At 34.6% G+C, this 16955-nt stretch overlaps 1 protein-coding gene across 1 annotated transcript in view; it reads right to left on the bottom strand.

Moving 5' to 3' along the window:
* LOC145254826 (derlin-1-like) overlaps positions 1-16955 on the bottom strand; it is a 58912-nt gene that overhangs the window by 26449 nt on the left and 15508 nt on the right. The window contains exons 2-4 of the mRNA XM_080113657.1: positions 12034-12145; positions 7751-7815; positions 5502-5528 (exon numbers count right to left, since the gene is read on the bottom strand). Coding sequence (XP_079969783.1) covers positions 5502-5528; positions 7751-7815; positions 12034-12145 — 204 coding nt within the window. The remainder of the gene's footprint in view (positions 1-5501; positions 5529-7750; positions 7816-12033; positions 12146-16955) is intronic.

The following is a 16955-nucleotide window of genomic DNA, read 5'->3' as shown; positions in this document are numbered from 1 at the left end:
CCCCCCAACCCCCTTTTTTTTTTACAGCAAGAATAATTGAATATTTTTACTTTATTACTATATCTAAAATTACAAGGTATTTTTTAAACCTGTAAATCAAATGATAGCATAGAATAAGGTTGTTACACAGACATCTTTTGCAACTCTTTGTAAATCTAATTCCATTTTTTTTTTTTTTTCCTTACATTTTTCAGGCATTTTTTTAATATTTTGTTCACTTATTTTTAAATCAAATTAAATACTAAAAACAGTTTGCTTTGTTCACCATGCTTAATAGATACACCATTTCTACTTCTTGTTAAAGGGAAAATCTATCTTCAATTTTATAGATATTTATTTAAAAGAATTTAGTTTCCAAATTCTCCCTACCATATAATAGCTTCAAGTTCTTCCTCCAATTTCGTTCCACTTGTCATTGTTGATATCTTTATTATTCAATTTAGGTAAAAAAAAAAATACTCATAAGTCATTACAATAAATCCACTGTTTCAATCTTAAAAGACATTGTCTGGCAACAATATACCTCTGGTCTTACTTGCGGCCAGTCATTTAATGAAAATGAAAACCCGAGTATAAAGAAGAGAAAAAAAAAATATAATGAAAGGATTAATTTTTAATATGAACTTGTCAAATAAAAAAGAAGACATCGCTACCTACCCACCAACTCTTTATATGGCCCACTGCTTGCCGACAAAAAAAAAATGCACTTTTTATCCTGTTCAAAACTTGAGTTTTCTTATTTCATGCCATCTATTGTTTAAAACTCTTTCCAAATTTTCGTTCCACTGGTCATCTTGCTTAACTTAGTAATAATACATAGAGAATCATAAACACATGTATTTTCGAGCATTCATATGCTTTGAAAAACGAAATGTATGCATTAAAATTAAAATGAATAAAAAAAAAAATAAAAACCAAAAATTAGCCTTCCAATTAATATAAAAAAAGAAAGCTATCCCCACTTTTCTTTACAGCAACAAGAATTGAATATTTTTACTTTGTTAGTATATCTTGAACAAAGTATACTTAAAACTACAAATCATATAATCTAGTGCTCGACCGAACTCCAATCTATGATACTCCCCCTAGTGAAACTTTCATAAAAAAAAAAAAACACCCGACTCGGTACAACCACTATATACGATTTCCCTCGCTATCTGTGCCTAAATCTAAATGCAGATCCCATAAACAAAGCTTCTTTCTCAGAACACTGTACTGCTGGTCTGCTTCCTGGTTGAATACAACATAGTAGCCTTCAAATCCAATGTTAACAAGTTCTTGTTGAGCCGTCCCCATAAATAATCGAATTCTACTCAATTTACACCTTTAACGATCACTACACTAACATCTTACATTCATTAACCCTTATCCTCTAGTGGCCTTCGGGTCTTGATAAATGGTGACACTCAAGTTAAAAAAGATTGTAACACACACAATATGCTACTCTCCAATATGGTGGTGAATGGCAAAAAAGTTCTGACACCAACATCATCTCAGAGAGAAACAGAGGAAGTACGCTTCGTGTTGATCTTGTTTTTTTTCTACAACTCTGTATCAGTAAGAAATAAAAGGATGTGAATTGCAAGAAACAGTTGGATTTAATTCAACTTGTCAATTGAAACATAGTGACTAATTTCTGTATGAGAATCAGAATCGTAAACCTTTGATAGTTCCGTAATTTTTTTTTTTTTTTTTTAAATGGAAATCACTTCATACAAAGAATGAAGCCACTTGATGCAAGAAGCTAAAATCAAGGGTGTGTGTGTCAAAAACACAAAAAGTATTAAATGGATAAATTATAACCCAGAAAACAGCAATTCTTCCCTTGTTGTCAGAAACATCACTCATGGAATGCGAGGACTCAAAGACAAAATAAAAGAAGTAAAAGTTACGAGGCTGTTGAAAGTAAACCTATCGTCCACTTTCTACTTTTCTTAAATTTCCTCAAGGATATGTAATTATACTAGTGTTGGCAATGGAGGGAGTTTCATACAAGTGCCATGATTTTTAGCAACTTGTTGTTCTTTTCTTCTCAAATCTAACATATAAAGTTATCTTGTAGGATTTTCAAATTCAGACTGAAAATAGTATTCAAGCTGGCAAATAAAACTTTGCTTGTGACTGTACAATTTTCATGCATTTTTGTGTGGCCCAGACAACCGTTAATATGAAATGGTTAAATATTTTTAATCATCTAAAAGTAAAAAGCAGCAAAAGGGAGGACTCATTTTAAATTGAAGAATATAATAGGAGTTGTCTACCTTCAATTTAAAAAAAAAACGTGGAAACAACTGACTGACTATCCAATTGTAGGCAGACTTCCATGGCTTTGACGGGTCTGCCTTTTGGTAGCTGCTCAGACATGTGTTCTTGCAAAACTCACTTAGAACAGCAAATAAAGAAAAAAAAAAAAAAATTTATGACTGGATGCCCTTCCTAACCTCAACCACTCAAAGGAGTGGAGTATTTTTGTCGAGACCCCATCTTGCCATGGTTCTCCACTAACTGGGGGCATTGTGCTTGTCTGTTATCAAGAATATGATCATTTACACAACCATGCTTTTTTCTGACTCAATACTACATTTTCCTTGGATGCCACAGAAACTACTGCTACCTGTGGGAATAACAGGATTGTTTAACAAAGTTTATTCCTTGATTCGTGCGTTTTATCTATGTCCATACATATCAACACAGTTACTTCTTAAAGGGTGTGATTCTTCATCATACATGGATGATCATTCACTATGGAGAGGAGCTCTCTTCCTGTTTCCCACCTGACTACAACTTGGATGTCTTCAAGTCCAACATAAACAAATTCCTCATAAACCGCCCCCTTAAGTAAGACACTTTATCAAATCTCCAATACTAACGATTACTACAACACTATCCTATTGATTACTGTACACGCAATAACCCTTATCCCCGAGTGTCTTCCGGGCCTTGATAAGTGGTGACCATGTAAAAAAATAAAATAAAAAAATTGCATTGTGGGGACTCACCCAGGGACTAAAGATGAACTCTTCTGAACTGTATAAATTAACTGAGAATTATGACTCTCGTGGTAGTCAGTGTACCTTCGTAGTCCGCCATCTTGGCAATAATTACGACAGTTGCTCTTTGTATACGTTGTTTTTTGTTTCAACATATTTTACTTTTCCTAACTCTTTGTGTCCATGTTTTCCTTAGTGACCTTTCCAGGACCGCAACAGAGTGTTTACTGCAGAGATCATGAACGTCTGTTCATTGTTTCCATCTGGTGCTTGATTTCAACACTAGCCGTCATATCAATCAGTGGTGTTGGTCACTGCTCTAACAAATAAAATAAAATTACAACAGTTTTTAAGGAAAGTAAAAAAAAATGTTTTTTTTTTCTGCTAAACAATAGATTTGATTGTTTTTTTTTTTTAATGGCATATCAACCCTTTTCGGGCTATTTAATGCCGAATCCAGTTATTTTGGAAATAGGATTCGTGTTGCATCCAGTTATTTTGTAGAAAGTTTTTATTCTTCAAACTTTCTGTTTTCTCAATCGTTAGTTTGTAGTGTTTTGTTTGGTTGTTTACATAATTATCATAACTCTTAATCAGCAAAGTAAAACTAATTGATGCTAACCTTCAATATCCACGGATTGAAACTGCATAAGGAAGACAGTCAACAATCTTCTTAAAGAGATTTTTATAGCGGATTGTATCGCTTTTGTTCCCTGCCCAACAGAACATGAATGAGTTTAGCAATGCGAGAGGGAAAAATGGTTACAGTGTAAATGTTTGGTACATTTTAAGTTAGGAAACCAGTCAGGAGGTGGGGGGAGATAGAAAGAGAAAGGGGAAATGGGGAAAAAGTGGGTTGCTTTTTTTGTTTTTGTTTTTACAGAACATAATTAAGTTTTGCAAAAGGAAGTAGAAAAACAAAAAGCATCAATGTTAGGTGCATTTCGTCTCAGGATTGGTTGGTTGGTTGTTTTTGTTTTACGGCATATCAACCCTTTTCAGGTTATTTAATGCCGAATCCGGTGATTTTGAAGAAAAAATTTTTAATAGAATATATTTGTTTTTTTGCAAGTCAGTTTCTATTTAACGCATAGTTGGGACCCTAACAGCTACTACCACTCCGGGTCAGAGTGGACCTGGGAGCAATGGCAATTAAAGGGTGGCTCCACACTCCCCAGAGCCCGCAAGCTGGGGCCTCACCATCGGATATAGTTTAAGGTCATATCCAGGACTTAGTCTCAGGAAGACAATATCTTCAGACAGCCTGATTTGGTAGAACCAGCCAAACAATAGATTTACCATTAGAACAACCAAACACAAATAAACCGGTCCACTTAACATTCTGACTGTACTTTGAACTGATAAACAGGACCCATAACCTCAAATCTCTTTTCTTTTCTTTTTTGCTTAGGCTATATGTATATGTCCTACCAGTCCTGTTTGAACAACAAAGAAACCGCTTAAGAATGATGGGCTGTTTAATCACTAGACATAAAAAATGACTTCCCAGAGGGCCATTATATGAATTGAACATATCTTCTGTAGAATGTACAGTTGGCCTTCGGGACAAGATCAAAGTGTAGTATCTGTTCTTCAGATGCTGCAAGCTATGACTAGCTATGACTAGCAAAGACCAGATGTGGGGGCAACCCCACATGCCTGACCTTTAACCAGCTCCCATTTCCCACCTCTCGGGAGCTGGTCCCCTTTTTCCCTTCCCCCTCCCTTCACGCCTCACATTAAAAATCGGCCTTGTGCCTAATTTGCTCGGTGGGGAAGCAAATAAATACCATCTGTTCTTCAGATGCTGCACTTCTATTTCTTGTTCTCTTTCGGTGGAGGAGAAATCCTTCACGACTGAGACAATTTTTATTTTTGTACCTTTTCTCCACGTTAAAAAACGACCCTGGTGTCTAACTCTGTCCCGTGGGGAGGCATAGTAAATAGGTACAATCTTAGCATGAAACCTTAGTTTTGAGAGGCAATTACAATTTTTAAAATTAATATCTCATTTTCTATGTGGTCAGATCTAGAGTCAGACATTTTTCCAGGTCTATTGTTTGGAATTTTTTTGGGTATTGGAATCAGAAAAATTTGTGTCTATTTTCCGATGCCCAAAATGATTCTGTTAATGTTTTCTCTTTTTCTTTACAAACAAAATTTTATATTGCTGGTACAAATAATACAATAAATATTAACTGATTTTAATCTACCAATAAAACTAAAATTTATAGACACCAATCCTAAATGTGTATTTTTACATTTGTGAAAAAATATATGCACATGTTACAGGTTTCTTTTTAAGGAGATGTAAATATTAAAAAAAAAACAAAACAAAAAAAACTCTATAGCTAAATATTTGCAAATTCAAAAAGAATTGGATTAATAAGTGTATCGAAATCAGAAATTTAGAACGGAACTAGTAATTGCATTGAATTCGAGGGGTGTGTGTGTTTGTAAAAATATTGGAATTGTAAAGATGCATAATTATTGTAGAAAAAAAAATCTTACCATGATATTTGCTATGAATCCAATGATCTGAAGAAATTTAGTTAAGGAAGATTTGGTTTGGTCATTTTTGTTTTACGGCATATCAACCCTTTTCAGGTTATTTAATGCCGAATTCAGTTATTTTGAAGAACAATTTTTTAATAGAATATATTTGTTTTTTTTTTTCAAGTCGGTTTCTATTTAACCCATAGTTGGGACCCTAACAGATACTACCACTCCGGGTCAGAGTGGACCTGGGAGCAATGGCAATTAGAAGCCCGCAAACTGGGGGTTCACTGTTGGATATAGTTTAAAGTCATATCCAGGACCCAGTTAAGGAAGAGAAATACAAAAACTTGTAAAACAAACAAAAACAAAAATCTACGTTTGTAGCAAAAAATTAAATGCGAAATCACGTAAATCAGTAAAGCATTACCAGATTCAGAGTGTCATGTCTAAAAGCATCCTCTCACAAGTTCAGCATTCAAACAATGTGAAGTGGAATAAGTACATAGATGCTGCCAAAAAGTAGGCTCCCTTTACTGAGCTAGAAAACTTTTTCACACCTACCATTATCCTACATCTATAAAAGTGAGAATATGTGTGTGTGAGGTCACTTCTCAACCTATATACTCAACGAATTTTTGATCTACAGATTTGAAATTTGGTATATAGGATATTCAGACATGTAGAAAACTTTAATTCGTTTTCATCCAGAAAAAAAGGGTTGCCTAGAAATCAAAATTGAAAAATTTGTATGAGGGGGTGGGGATTATCGGATTTTTATCTGTTTATCAACTGTTTTACGAGGTTTGAAATCTTTAAGATTATGGCAAGCTGGTCTAATGGTTATCGTACTTGATTCACTGTCTTTAGGTTTTGGTTTCGATCTCAGCTCGAGTATTTTTTTTTTTTTTTTTTTTTACTTACAAAAGTGAACTGATTAGAAAAAAAACATTACTCACATGCAAGTGTCAGTTTCTTTCGTTTTATTTTTTACTTCATTTTTCTTTCATTTTTACAAGAAATTAACTTTTTAAAAAATAATACTCGCATGCACACATCTCCGTTTCTTTCCGATTATTTTACTTCATCTTTTTTTTTTTTTTTTTTAAATTTAACATTAAGTTTGATACTGGGCAACGTTGGGTGCATCTATAAAAGTGAGAATGTGTGTATGTGTGTGAGAAGACACTTCTCAACCTATATACTCAACATATTTTTGATCTACAGACTTGAAGTTTGGTATATAGGGTATTCAGACATGTGGAAAACTTTAATCCGTTTTCATAAGAAAAAGCTGCTAAGGGGGGTCAAAATTGAACATTTTACATACATGCAAAAAGAAAACATTCAACCACTAGACGACAGTGTATATATCACAATGCTAAAGAAACATCTGTTAATATACACTCACCCCGCTACATAACATGTTGACAAATCTGTTTGAATAAAATGGATTCAAATTGTAGAAAAGGTTTGGTACTTGTACAGTTTAATCAAGACATTAAAAAATGAAAATATCGGAAAAAGGTTATATTGTACGTATCCGTTGTGGACTGAAGATCTCAAAAAAAAAAAAAAAAACTTCATTTAATTTGATCAATTAGTTTTTTTTTTACAACGGAAAAACGTTTTTACAAGAGTGTGTTGAAGTCAGCCATTATGGAAATTTTTAACACGCCATGGGGAGATAACTCCATGTAAAGCGCCGACACTCCTCCTCCATCTTTATTACTAGCTTTTCTTCCTAAAAATCGAATTTTTTGCTTGGTATCATAAATTGTTTTTTTTTCGCTGTAAAAAACAAAACAAACTACTTGATAAAATTAAGTGAATTTCTTTTTTTTTCAGAGAACTTCGTTCCATAACGGATACGTACAATATAACCTGTTTGATATTTTCATTTTTTTAATGTCTTGATTAAACTATACAAGTACCGAAGGTTTAGCCAAAACCTGGTGATATTTTTCTTCATATCAAACAAAGCAAGTAAGATGGATACAAACGCAGCAACCTTATTACAAAATGGTGATTCAACATTTCTTAACTCGACAACTAAATCCTGACATACAGCCTTAATTCCTTGTTGTTCTAACTTCTAATATAATTGAATAAAATAGTATGTTTTCAATCCTCTCATAATGTTATTTATCATCCAACTGACAATCGCATTACCTCTTATTCTTGAGTAGCTTTTAGCCTTGATAAATGACGACTCGGTATATATAAAAAAAGAAATACAATTGTACTATAGCAAAAAAGGATACAACCAAGCACGTGAGATTGAACAGCAGCATAAAAACGTAATCAGCAGGGCGGCCATCAAATATACCTGGTGGAAAAAAAAGAAAGCCAAGAAAAGGTCTGTTAATTAACATTTAGCAGAATTCAGTGGGAAGAAAATATAACAGCAAAACTTATACTGTCAAATCTTTACAATGGTTGTGAAAAATTCAGAAAATAACCTTTCTTTCCATTTACACAACAAAAGTTGCTAACAAGAAAGGCACATTAAATTTAACAGTAAAAGTTTAGAATAGCGTGGTCATCATCATATGTTATCGCAATAGGAATTAACCCATCGCATGGCGGTGCTGTTTGCCTCCTTAAGTCTTTGTTTGAGCAATGAGGACCAAATCGACAGTTTTTCCTAAGGTGGTGCATCGTTTGTACCTCTCCACAGTGACATAAAGGTGAGGTGTCTAGGCCCCACTTGTGGAGATTGTCTTTTGTTTTGCCTACTTTGACTCTGGCTCTATTTAGAGTCACCCTGCTTTTTCTACCAAGGTTTGAACCCTGGGGGAATGTTTCTTTTGGGTGTAACGTAATGCCCCATTGAGAAGCGTTAGAACTACACTGAGGTAGCTTTGTATTCCCGGGTGACGCCAGATAACCCAAGGATTTAAGATAGAGAAGATAAATATACATATTTTATTTCATGTCAAAATAGATATTGTTTGAAAATCAGAGAAATATATTTTTATGGCTAAAAGTTAACAGGAAATTTCACTTAGAACCTTGTCTGGCCCTAGATGAACTCCAGGGTCGGAGGTCAGAATTGACATCTGTCCTTGAAAATCATACTTAGATTCAGTGTGGGAATTGTACCCATGCAAAACCCTGGGGCTTAGGATTTCGTGGAGATTCGTGGCGAAATCTTATTGGCTGGGGAGAAGTACTACCCCATCCACTTACCTTACTATAAATATGATTGTCGTGCGAAAATTAGTTTTTTTGAGAGAAGAGTTCCAGAGTTGAGTCGAACAGAGTTCAGATCAGAATAGAGAAAAGATATGACCCCTCCCCACCTCGTCCATCCGTCGGTCGCTGGCTGTGAAGAGAGTTGAGACTTTGAAAAGAACTTACAAAATCTGAATGAGAATTGTAAAAACATTTGTACATAATTTTATGAGAATTAAGCTTTTGTAGATAGACTACAATCGTCGTCTTTCTTCCTGCCTGCCGCTTCGATATTCGCTTTCAGCATACCAGATTATGTAACAATCTAGACGACCATGTGCCAAGAATCTAGAGTCCTAGCTCTCGAATGAGGCGTTTACATGGGTCTGGTAGGACTTCATTTTTATTTTATAGCGTGGTAATAGTGCAGAGAGACAGAGAAATAAGCAACCACAGTTGGCACGTGCCTGCTGGAAGGAAATGGTGGCATACAAACCTAGAATCATTTAGAAACGAAGCAACGATAATTATGCAAATTTAGGCAATGTTGGGAGATTGAAATGACAAAATAAAAAAATAAAATTTTTTTGCCTGAAAGATTTTTGTTTTGGACGTCACGTTCACACATTTTTGTTGTTGGTGAAAAAAAAAAAAAAAAAAAAAAAAAAAAAAAAGGATTGCTGATGCTGCTTATGTGAATGTCTTCATTATTAGCAAAAACAGCATATTCCGGTTTAAGTGTGTGTTCTTTCAATTCGAAATAATTTACATGACTGAAATAGGAATTAATTATAAAAACTTTTCAATAAATATCTCTTTCGAATAGTTAGCACTCAATAACTAACAAAACAAAACAAAAATTCTATTGAGCACATTAGAATGAAATTCCCTCCCCTAACCAGTCAAGTTTTAATGTTTACTATACTACCTGTGACCCATTGGGTCAGTATATGTCACAGCTAGCTATGGAATAGTGAGTATATTAATTATACATGCTTGCATGTACAGCAATGGCCATCACTTTTAACATAAGGAATTACATTGCTTAATATCCTAAAAACTACTCATTTGAGGAAAATTTAAATGCAATATTCGTTTTCAGCATACCTGAAAACATATAAAAGTTGTCGTTTTTAAAGGAAAATGTTAAGGTGGAAACCAAGCAAAAATTTATCAAAACTTCTATTTTTATATTTGCTTTATGAAAAGCTATATTATATCCGTACCTTAAAATTTGTTGATTGGTTGTTTTGTTTTACGGCATATCAACCCCTTTCAGGTTATTTAATGAAGAACAATTTTTTAATAGAATATATTTGTTTTTTGCAAGTCAGTTTCTATTTAACCCATAGTTGGGACCCTAACAGGTACTACCACTCCGGGTCAGAGTGGACCTGGGAGCAATGGCAATTAAAGGGTGGCTTCACACTCCCAAGAGCCTGCAAGCTGGGGCCTCACCATCGGATATAGTTTAAGGTCACTTAAAATTTGTTTGACGAGTCCGACAAGATACATCTGAAGAAGGTTGGAGGCTATATCAACCAAAATGTGAACATAACACTCAAGATAAGAACCGTAGTCTAAAGAACCCAAACACTTTATCACATTTTCTACAATAAAAGTTGATTTTTGACAATCAACTTTTAATGGCAGCCACAATATGCTGACATATCTTTGCAGGCATTAAACGTTCAGTTTTGAGAAGACAGATTTAATAAAAAATAAAGCGTGAAATAAAGCGTTGTAAAAGTAAAAGCCAGCTAGTTAGAGAATTTCATTCTAATGCATTTGACATACATTATAATTTTTTCTTCTTGTTTACGAGTTATCAAGTGTTAACTATTCTATATGTTTAAAAAAAAAAAAAAAAAAAAAAAAAAGAAAAAAAATATGCATACACAAAATAGTTATTGTTGCAACAGCATTCACCCTGGTCAAATTGTTACATAGCAGGAACCCTATGTCAGTATGTAGCAATTAAGTTAGCTAGTTTGAATTTGGATGAAGGTCACCTGTAGTGCATGTCACAATAACCTATCTACAAAATTGTAACTAGAGATGGGCAACGCAAGTTGAAGCGGGGTAATGGGGGGGGGAGGGCAATAGGTCAAACTCTAAACAAAAACAGGAGTTGAGCTATACGAGGATATGACGAATGGTGTCATGTTTTTGAGTGAGACAAATGTTTTGAGATGAGTCTCGCTGTTGGAAGTATGTGAATGAGACATGTCCAGACGAGGTAGAAATTGATAATTTCGGTAAATGATACCATTATCTCGCTGTTGCATCACTCTTCTTATTTCTTGCGTTAATACATTAGTAAGTCAAGAAGTAGATAGTTATTTAATCTTTCTCCTCAAGTTCATTCTCTCTAGTAAAACCTTGAAGAAACTCAGCAAACGTATCCTTGTATCTTTCTTGCATGAGAATTTTTATTCATCTTAGTTTAATAGTTGAGGCAGACGAGGATCACTGGACGATCACAGCCAAAGATGAAAAGGAATGACGATGAAGAGAATAAAAAGAGCACATGTAAACCTTGTACGTATGAAGACTAACTTATTTGGTCTATTGATTTCTTGTTGGTGAAAACAAAAGTTAAACCAGTTTCTTTCTTGGTCTGGACCACATCTCAAACCATGGCAATCCATGCATGGCAGTTTTGAGCAAAGCCGTACAATTTTACAGCCAAATGACGACCACCTGCGGACCTGAGAGTCAGCCAACTCCTTGATAGCTGTTGGCCAGTTTGTCAGCTATCCACTAATATGTTTGTGCTACCCAGACAGAGAAGATTACATTGCAAATTAATTCTCCTTCTAAGTGATAAGCTGCATGTCAGGACCATCAAAGACGTTACCGCAGTCAGGGAAACGACCAAGTGTTAACTATTCTTAACTTTTACTGTCACTGAACCTATTTAGCTAAGATTATACTAATTTAAAGAGGACACTAATGATTCCAAAACTTTGGATCTTATGCATTAAAGAGGCCTAATCTTTAATATAAATCTCACCTGTCTGTTTAAATGTATGTATGCATGTATGTATATATGTCTGCCTAAAACTTACAACGGAGGCGACGGATTTTCATGAGATTGGTATTGTTTTGAGCTCGACCATTCGGACAACAAATATCGAAAAATTGGGCAATAACATTAATTCCTTCACCCTCAACTGGCCACTTTTCTACGACGAGGAATTTTTTTTTTTTCACATTCTTTTCTTCCTTCGTGATACAGATTCGAGCCTGCCTACCTACTATCACTTTTTTTTTTTTTTTTTGCTAACCACACACCTCAAAACACCGGGGCAATACCGAGTACCCAGGCTAGTGAATAATAGATGTTAAGATAATAGATTTTACTTACCTGTTTCTAATCGGACCGAGTAAGAGTATAAGAAGTATAGACTAAGCAAGTAATGAAATCCTCTTGGACCCGATATCGGGTAATACAACACAGAAGTAATTATCCGCCATATCTGCAATAAAAAATAAACAAATAAAAACAAACAAGAGCATAGAGAGACTATCATAAACACTTAACAATCTACATAAGAATAATACACTCAGGTAATTTCTTGTTTGTACAGAAGTTATCACTTGAAATGCAAAAAACGGTAATTTCTTTAAATTTCATCTGATATCGCGGTTGTGTCAAATGTAAAACTCAAATAAAAATACACTTTCTTGACCTTTGAGTTAAGATCAAAGTGTAATATCTGTTTTGTCCAAAGATGGTATCATATATTATGGGAGTCTATATTTATGCAGGATGTCCATAGAATAGAATGTCAAAACTCCGAGAAGAGTTTTGGAGATAAGATTCGTGTAACAAAATATATTCAGGAACTACATTTGAGACTAATACAGCTGTGGAATTTCCACAAGTTATGGTTGTGGCATTCATCCTGGGTCGGTTTGGTCAGCTCTTTCCAACAAGTTCACCACATTCCGAACACTGGCTGACCAGGCACAGTGATCTAAAGCTTTGTCCGTTATAAGTGCAGACCAGCGACAGACACCAAAAAGGTGCGGGTCCAGACTCAGTTCAGCATCCTGCTTTATTGTCCTCAGCTAGGTTTTGAGTTGGCCACTGCGAGGTTTCTTCCAGCTTGGTGGCTGTGCCAGATCGATAACTTCACAGATGAAGTCCTCTGGGTGTTGTTGAAGGGTATGGCCGAACCAACGAAGGCGTTTTGCAAAGCGAGATTTTTTGTAGGGAGTGGATCTTGCAGCAAGTGCAAATTATTCTGTTGGAACAAACTGTTGCCACTGGACATGGAGGATGTAGGTAGTGATGGTCGAATACTTCCAGTTCACGTAGGTCACTTGCTTGCACAGGTTATGTCTCACAGCCATAAAGGAAAATGATGCGGATGGGGATCTGGTAAATTCCGACTTCGGTATTCAGCCTTATTTCTTTTTGAGACTAGAACTGTGGTCAAAATCGACAGAAGGTGATGCAAGCATTGCTGATGTGGTTCAGGATGTCTTCTTCCCGAGGTCAAACGAGAGCAGATATTAGTGTTATATAGTTGTGGAGCACAAGAAATTAGCTGTTATTTATCTGTCAATCTGTCTATATATCTATGTGTATCTATCTCGATCTATCTGTCTAACTAACTGGTGAGGCAAACAAAGGTGCTGAGTTCAATCCTGAACGAAAGCAGTGAAAAGTAACATTCAAAACAGAGAATCAGCAACTATGTCCCAGAGCCTAGCTGGAGTCCGAACACGGTACCCCCGTAATAATAATAAAGGGTTGGGTTCGAGACTCCTAACAAACGGTCCCCCAGTTCGATACAAAAACACCTGATGAAGGCCGGAGGGCAAAACGGCCGAAACGTTGTGACTATAACAACCAAGATGAGGAAGTCAGTCCGACAATCTCAATCAATGAAAACACCTCATCTCAAAAATACAGACAATTACCAGGAGAAAATCATGCGTGAGTCGAACAGTGCATTGCTGACTGGACCAGTACTTGCCTCGTTTATTTTCAAAGTTGTTTGTCAAAATATGAATGTACTAATTCATATAGATGAAACAGTAGATGTGTGAAAATATTTAAATCAATAAACTGCTAAATTACTGGTCACATGACACTGAAATTAACAGGAAACAGTAATCATACACCAATATAAGTAAAATCTTTATTTGGATAGATGAAATATGTCGGCAAGTTAAATGCAAAATTTACATTTCAACTTGCTGACATACTTTTACTTCTTTCTGCGCATGCCTAAATTTGATCCGTTCCTTCGAGTGGTTTAATATGAAATCTTTCTTACCTATATCTTGATAGCTATATTGGAAAGAGACCTGGCTTGAGCGTTAAATGTTTTGGTTTCCATTCTAGCTGATGGCACTCAAGTTATTTAAAAAAAAAAAAAAAAAAAAAAAAAAAAAAAAAAAACTTGAAATCACTACAATATATTAGGTACAATATAATATTCAATAAAGAATTTGCTCTGTAATCATAAATATTAAACCTGCATGAATTAAAATATATTTAAGCATATTTTGACCCGGATAGTCCTACCAGTAATAACAAACAGTCAAAGTAGGTAATGCCAAAATAGAAGAGTCCCAGCCAAGTCAATAATTTTGTGTATTCTGGAGACTTTACTATTTCAACAAGGCTTCTTGGGGGGGGGGGGAATAAATAAATAAATAAAATCAAGAAAAAAAAATGCTCTGAAAAGCAACATAATTGCTTGGAAAAGCAGAGTCAATCACCTTCTGTTATGAATGAGGGTGGGGAGACTTGTTCACTTAATAAATGATTACAAGAGAGAAAAAAAAAAAATCAATTTCAAACAAATAGACACACAATGAATAAAGTCCAGATGTTGCAAGAAAAAGAAATGTTGTCAATTGCATTTGCCAATCAGATACATTTCTTCCTTTCCCTCTTGTGGCTCTCTTTATACCTTTATATATATATATATATATATATATATATATATATATATATATATATAGAGAGAGAGAGAGAGAGAGAGAGAGAGAGAGATGTTTTTGTTTTTTGGTTTTAGCGATATGTTTTGAATGAATTCAATTATTTACGAAAGTGCATTTTTACCTAAATGCGAGTTGGGAATAATTTTCCCTTTTAACCAATTTGGTACTCCCACATGGGGAGCGGTATATATATATGTTATTGTTAAAATGTAGTTATCCACTTCACTATATATATATATAAAGGTATAATGAAATAAACATGTCAAAATCATCTAATAAAAAGGCAACAATTCCTCTATGTAGATCATTTAAAAATCAGTTATGCGATTTTTCTCTTTTTCATTTTTACAAATATACTGCCAGCATTCATTTTCTTCGCTTTCGGGGGGGGGGGCAAGATCACAGTGTAGTATCTGTTGTGATGCTACACTTCATTTTTTATATCCTCGGTCAGTGGAGGAGAAATCCTTCATGACAGACAATTTTTATTTTTGTTCCTACCCAGAGTTTGGGGAGCTGGATTTTCCCCTCATCAAGAACCGACTTTCTGTCTAACTCTGCCCTCATGGGAAGGCAAGTAAATAGGAATTATAATTATTAACTCTACCGAGGAGGTTATGTTTTCGGTAGAGTTTGTTGTTTGTTTTCGTACAGCCATTTCATCCACATTGTTTGGTCAATTGTCATCTAACACAATCAAAATATTGGCCATGGTCTAACTTTTTTTTTTTTTTTTTTTTTTTACATTGGGGTCACCACTTATCAAGGCCACTCAGGAATAAGGGTTATTGCGTGTACAGTAATCAATGAGATAGTATTGTAGTAATCATTAATATTGGGGGTTTTGATAGAGTGTCTTACTTAAGGGGGTGGTTTGTCAGAAGTTTGTTTATGTTGGACTTGAAGACGTCCAAGTTAACTTATTGCCAAAAGTGCAATGTAACTCTTATTGTAAACTACCATGCATCATAATGTGCAAATTTGATCTTGAATGTAAAGTCTCTTGATTTCTAAAATATATCACGTGTACCCAGTGTCCTAGTCATAAGAGTTTCTAAATAAAATAAACAACTTCTTTCAATGTGCTAACCCATTTGTTAGTGTTAAGTTTTGAGACATTGTGTTGAACAAAGATGGCGGCTTAGTTCAGATCAGTAACCAAGATGGCGGCCAAGAATCAAATGCGGTCCGTGGCATAGTTAACCTCTTAAGTTCTGAGATATTGTGTTGAACAAAGATGGCGATGTAGTTCAGATCAGTAACCAAGATGGCGGCATAGTTCAGATCAGTAACCAAGATGGCGGCCAAAAATTAAATGCGGTCCGTGACGTAGTAAACGGCGAACTGATTGAATCCAAAATTCGACAATTTTTATAATAATTTTGGGACATTTTCATTGGTTGTTTAGCACAGCCGTTGGTTATAAAAATGATTGAAGAATCCATTCGTCTCATACCCCCATTAGGAGTGAAAAACATTTTACAGTTAGTCATTACACAAAGTTTCAACTAAATAGTAAAAAAAATTGATACTCTGGGATTTAATAGATTAATCATTTCCTACTAGTTTATTCCTGTTCTTTGAACGGCACATGTCACATCTTTACATCTTTATAGTTAGTATGGAATTGTTCCAGACAAGGTATGAAGCCACTTGATGTAAGGAACTAAAAAAATAAATAAATACTTCTTCAAGGTCAAAAACTTGCCAACAATAAGTGTTAGACGGAATAGATTCTGACACAGAAAACAACAATTCTTTCCCCTTTGTCAGAAACATCGCTCATGAAATGTGAGAAGTAAAAAAACAAAACAAGGGAAACGAGAGTTTGCCAAAAGAAATAAATGTTATGGAAAAAATATGCTACTTGGTATTTTCATAAGTAACTATGATGAATATATTCAGGTATTATTTCTATTGTTAAAAAAAAAATAAAATTTTTTTTTTTTTTTCTTTTTTTAAACAAAAAAAATAATTTTCTTTGAACTAATGTCAAATACCATTTATGTCTACCTCTTTTCGTAGATTTTAAAAAGAAAATGTTTAATATTTTTTAATTTCTTGAAATTTACGAGTGTCATTTCAAAAGTAAAGTCTCTTATTTTTTTTTTTTTAAATCAAAATATTGATAAAAGAGCCAAGAATGATACCATTAAAACAAAACAACATTTTGTGTTCCAAAATTCATTTTTCTACATAGTCACCACCACTCTCAATACACCTTTGGCAGGAATTCTGCTTCCGACACACGTCTATGACTTGGGTTACTTTCTTAGAGCCGCACACCATCAATATCTGCAACAGAGAGATGGAACTTTCAGGTTA

Source organism: Euprymna scolopes, chromosome 30 (assembly GCF_053919585.1).
Source record: "Euprymna scolopes isolate OS-2025 chromosome 30, ASM5391958v1, whole genome shotgun sequence".
In the NCBI taxonomy this organism is placed as follows: domain Eukaryota; kingdom Metazoa; phylum Mollusca; class Cephalopoda; order Sepiida; family Sepiolidae; genus Euprymna; species Euprymna scolopes.
This window is presented reverse-complemented; position numbering and strand designations above follow the sequence as displayed.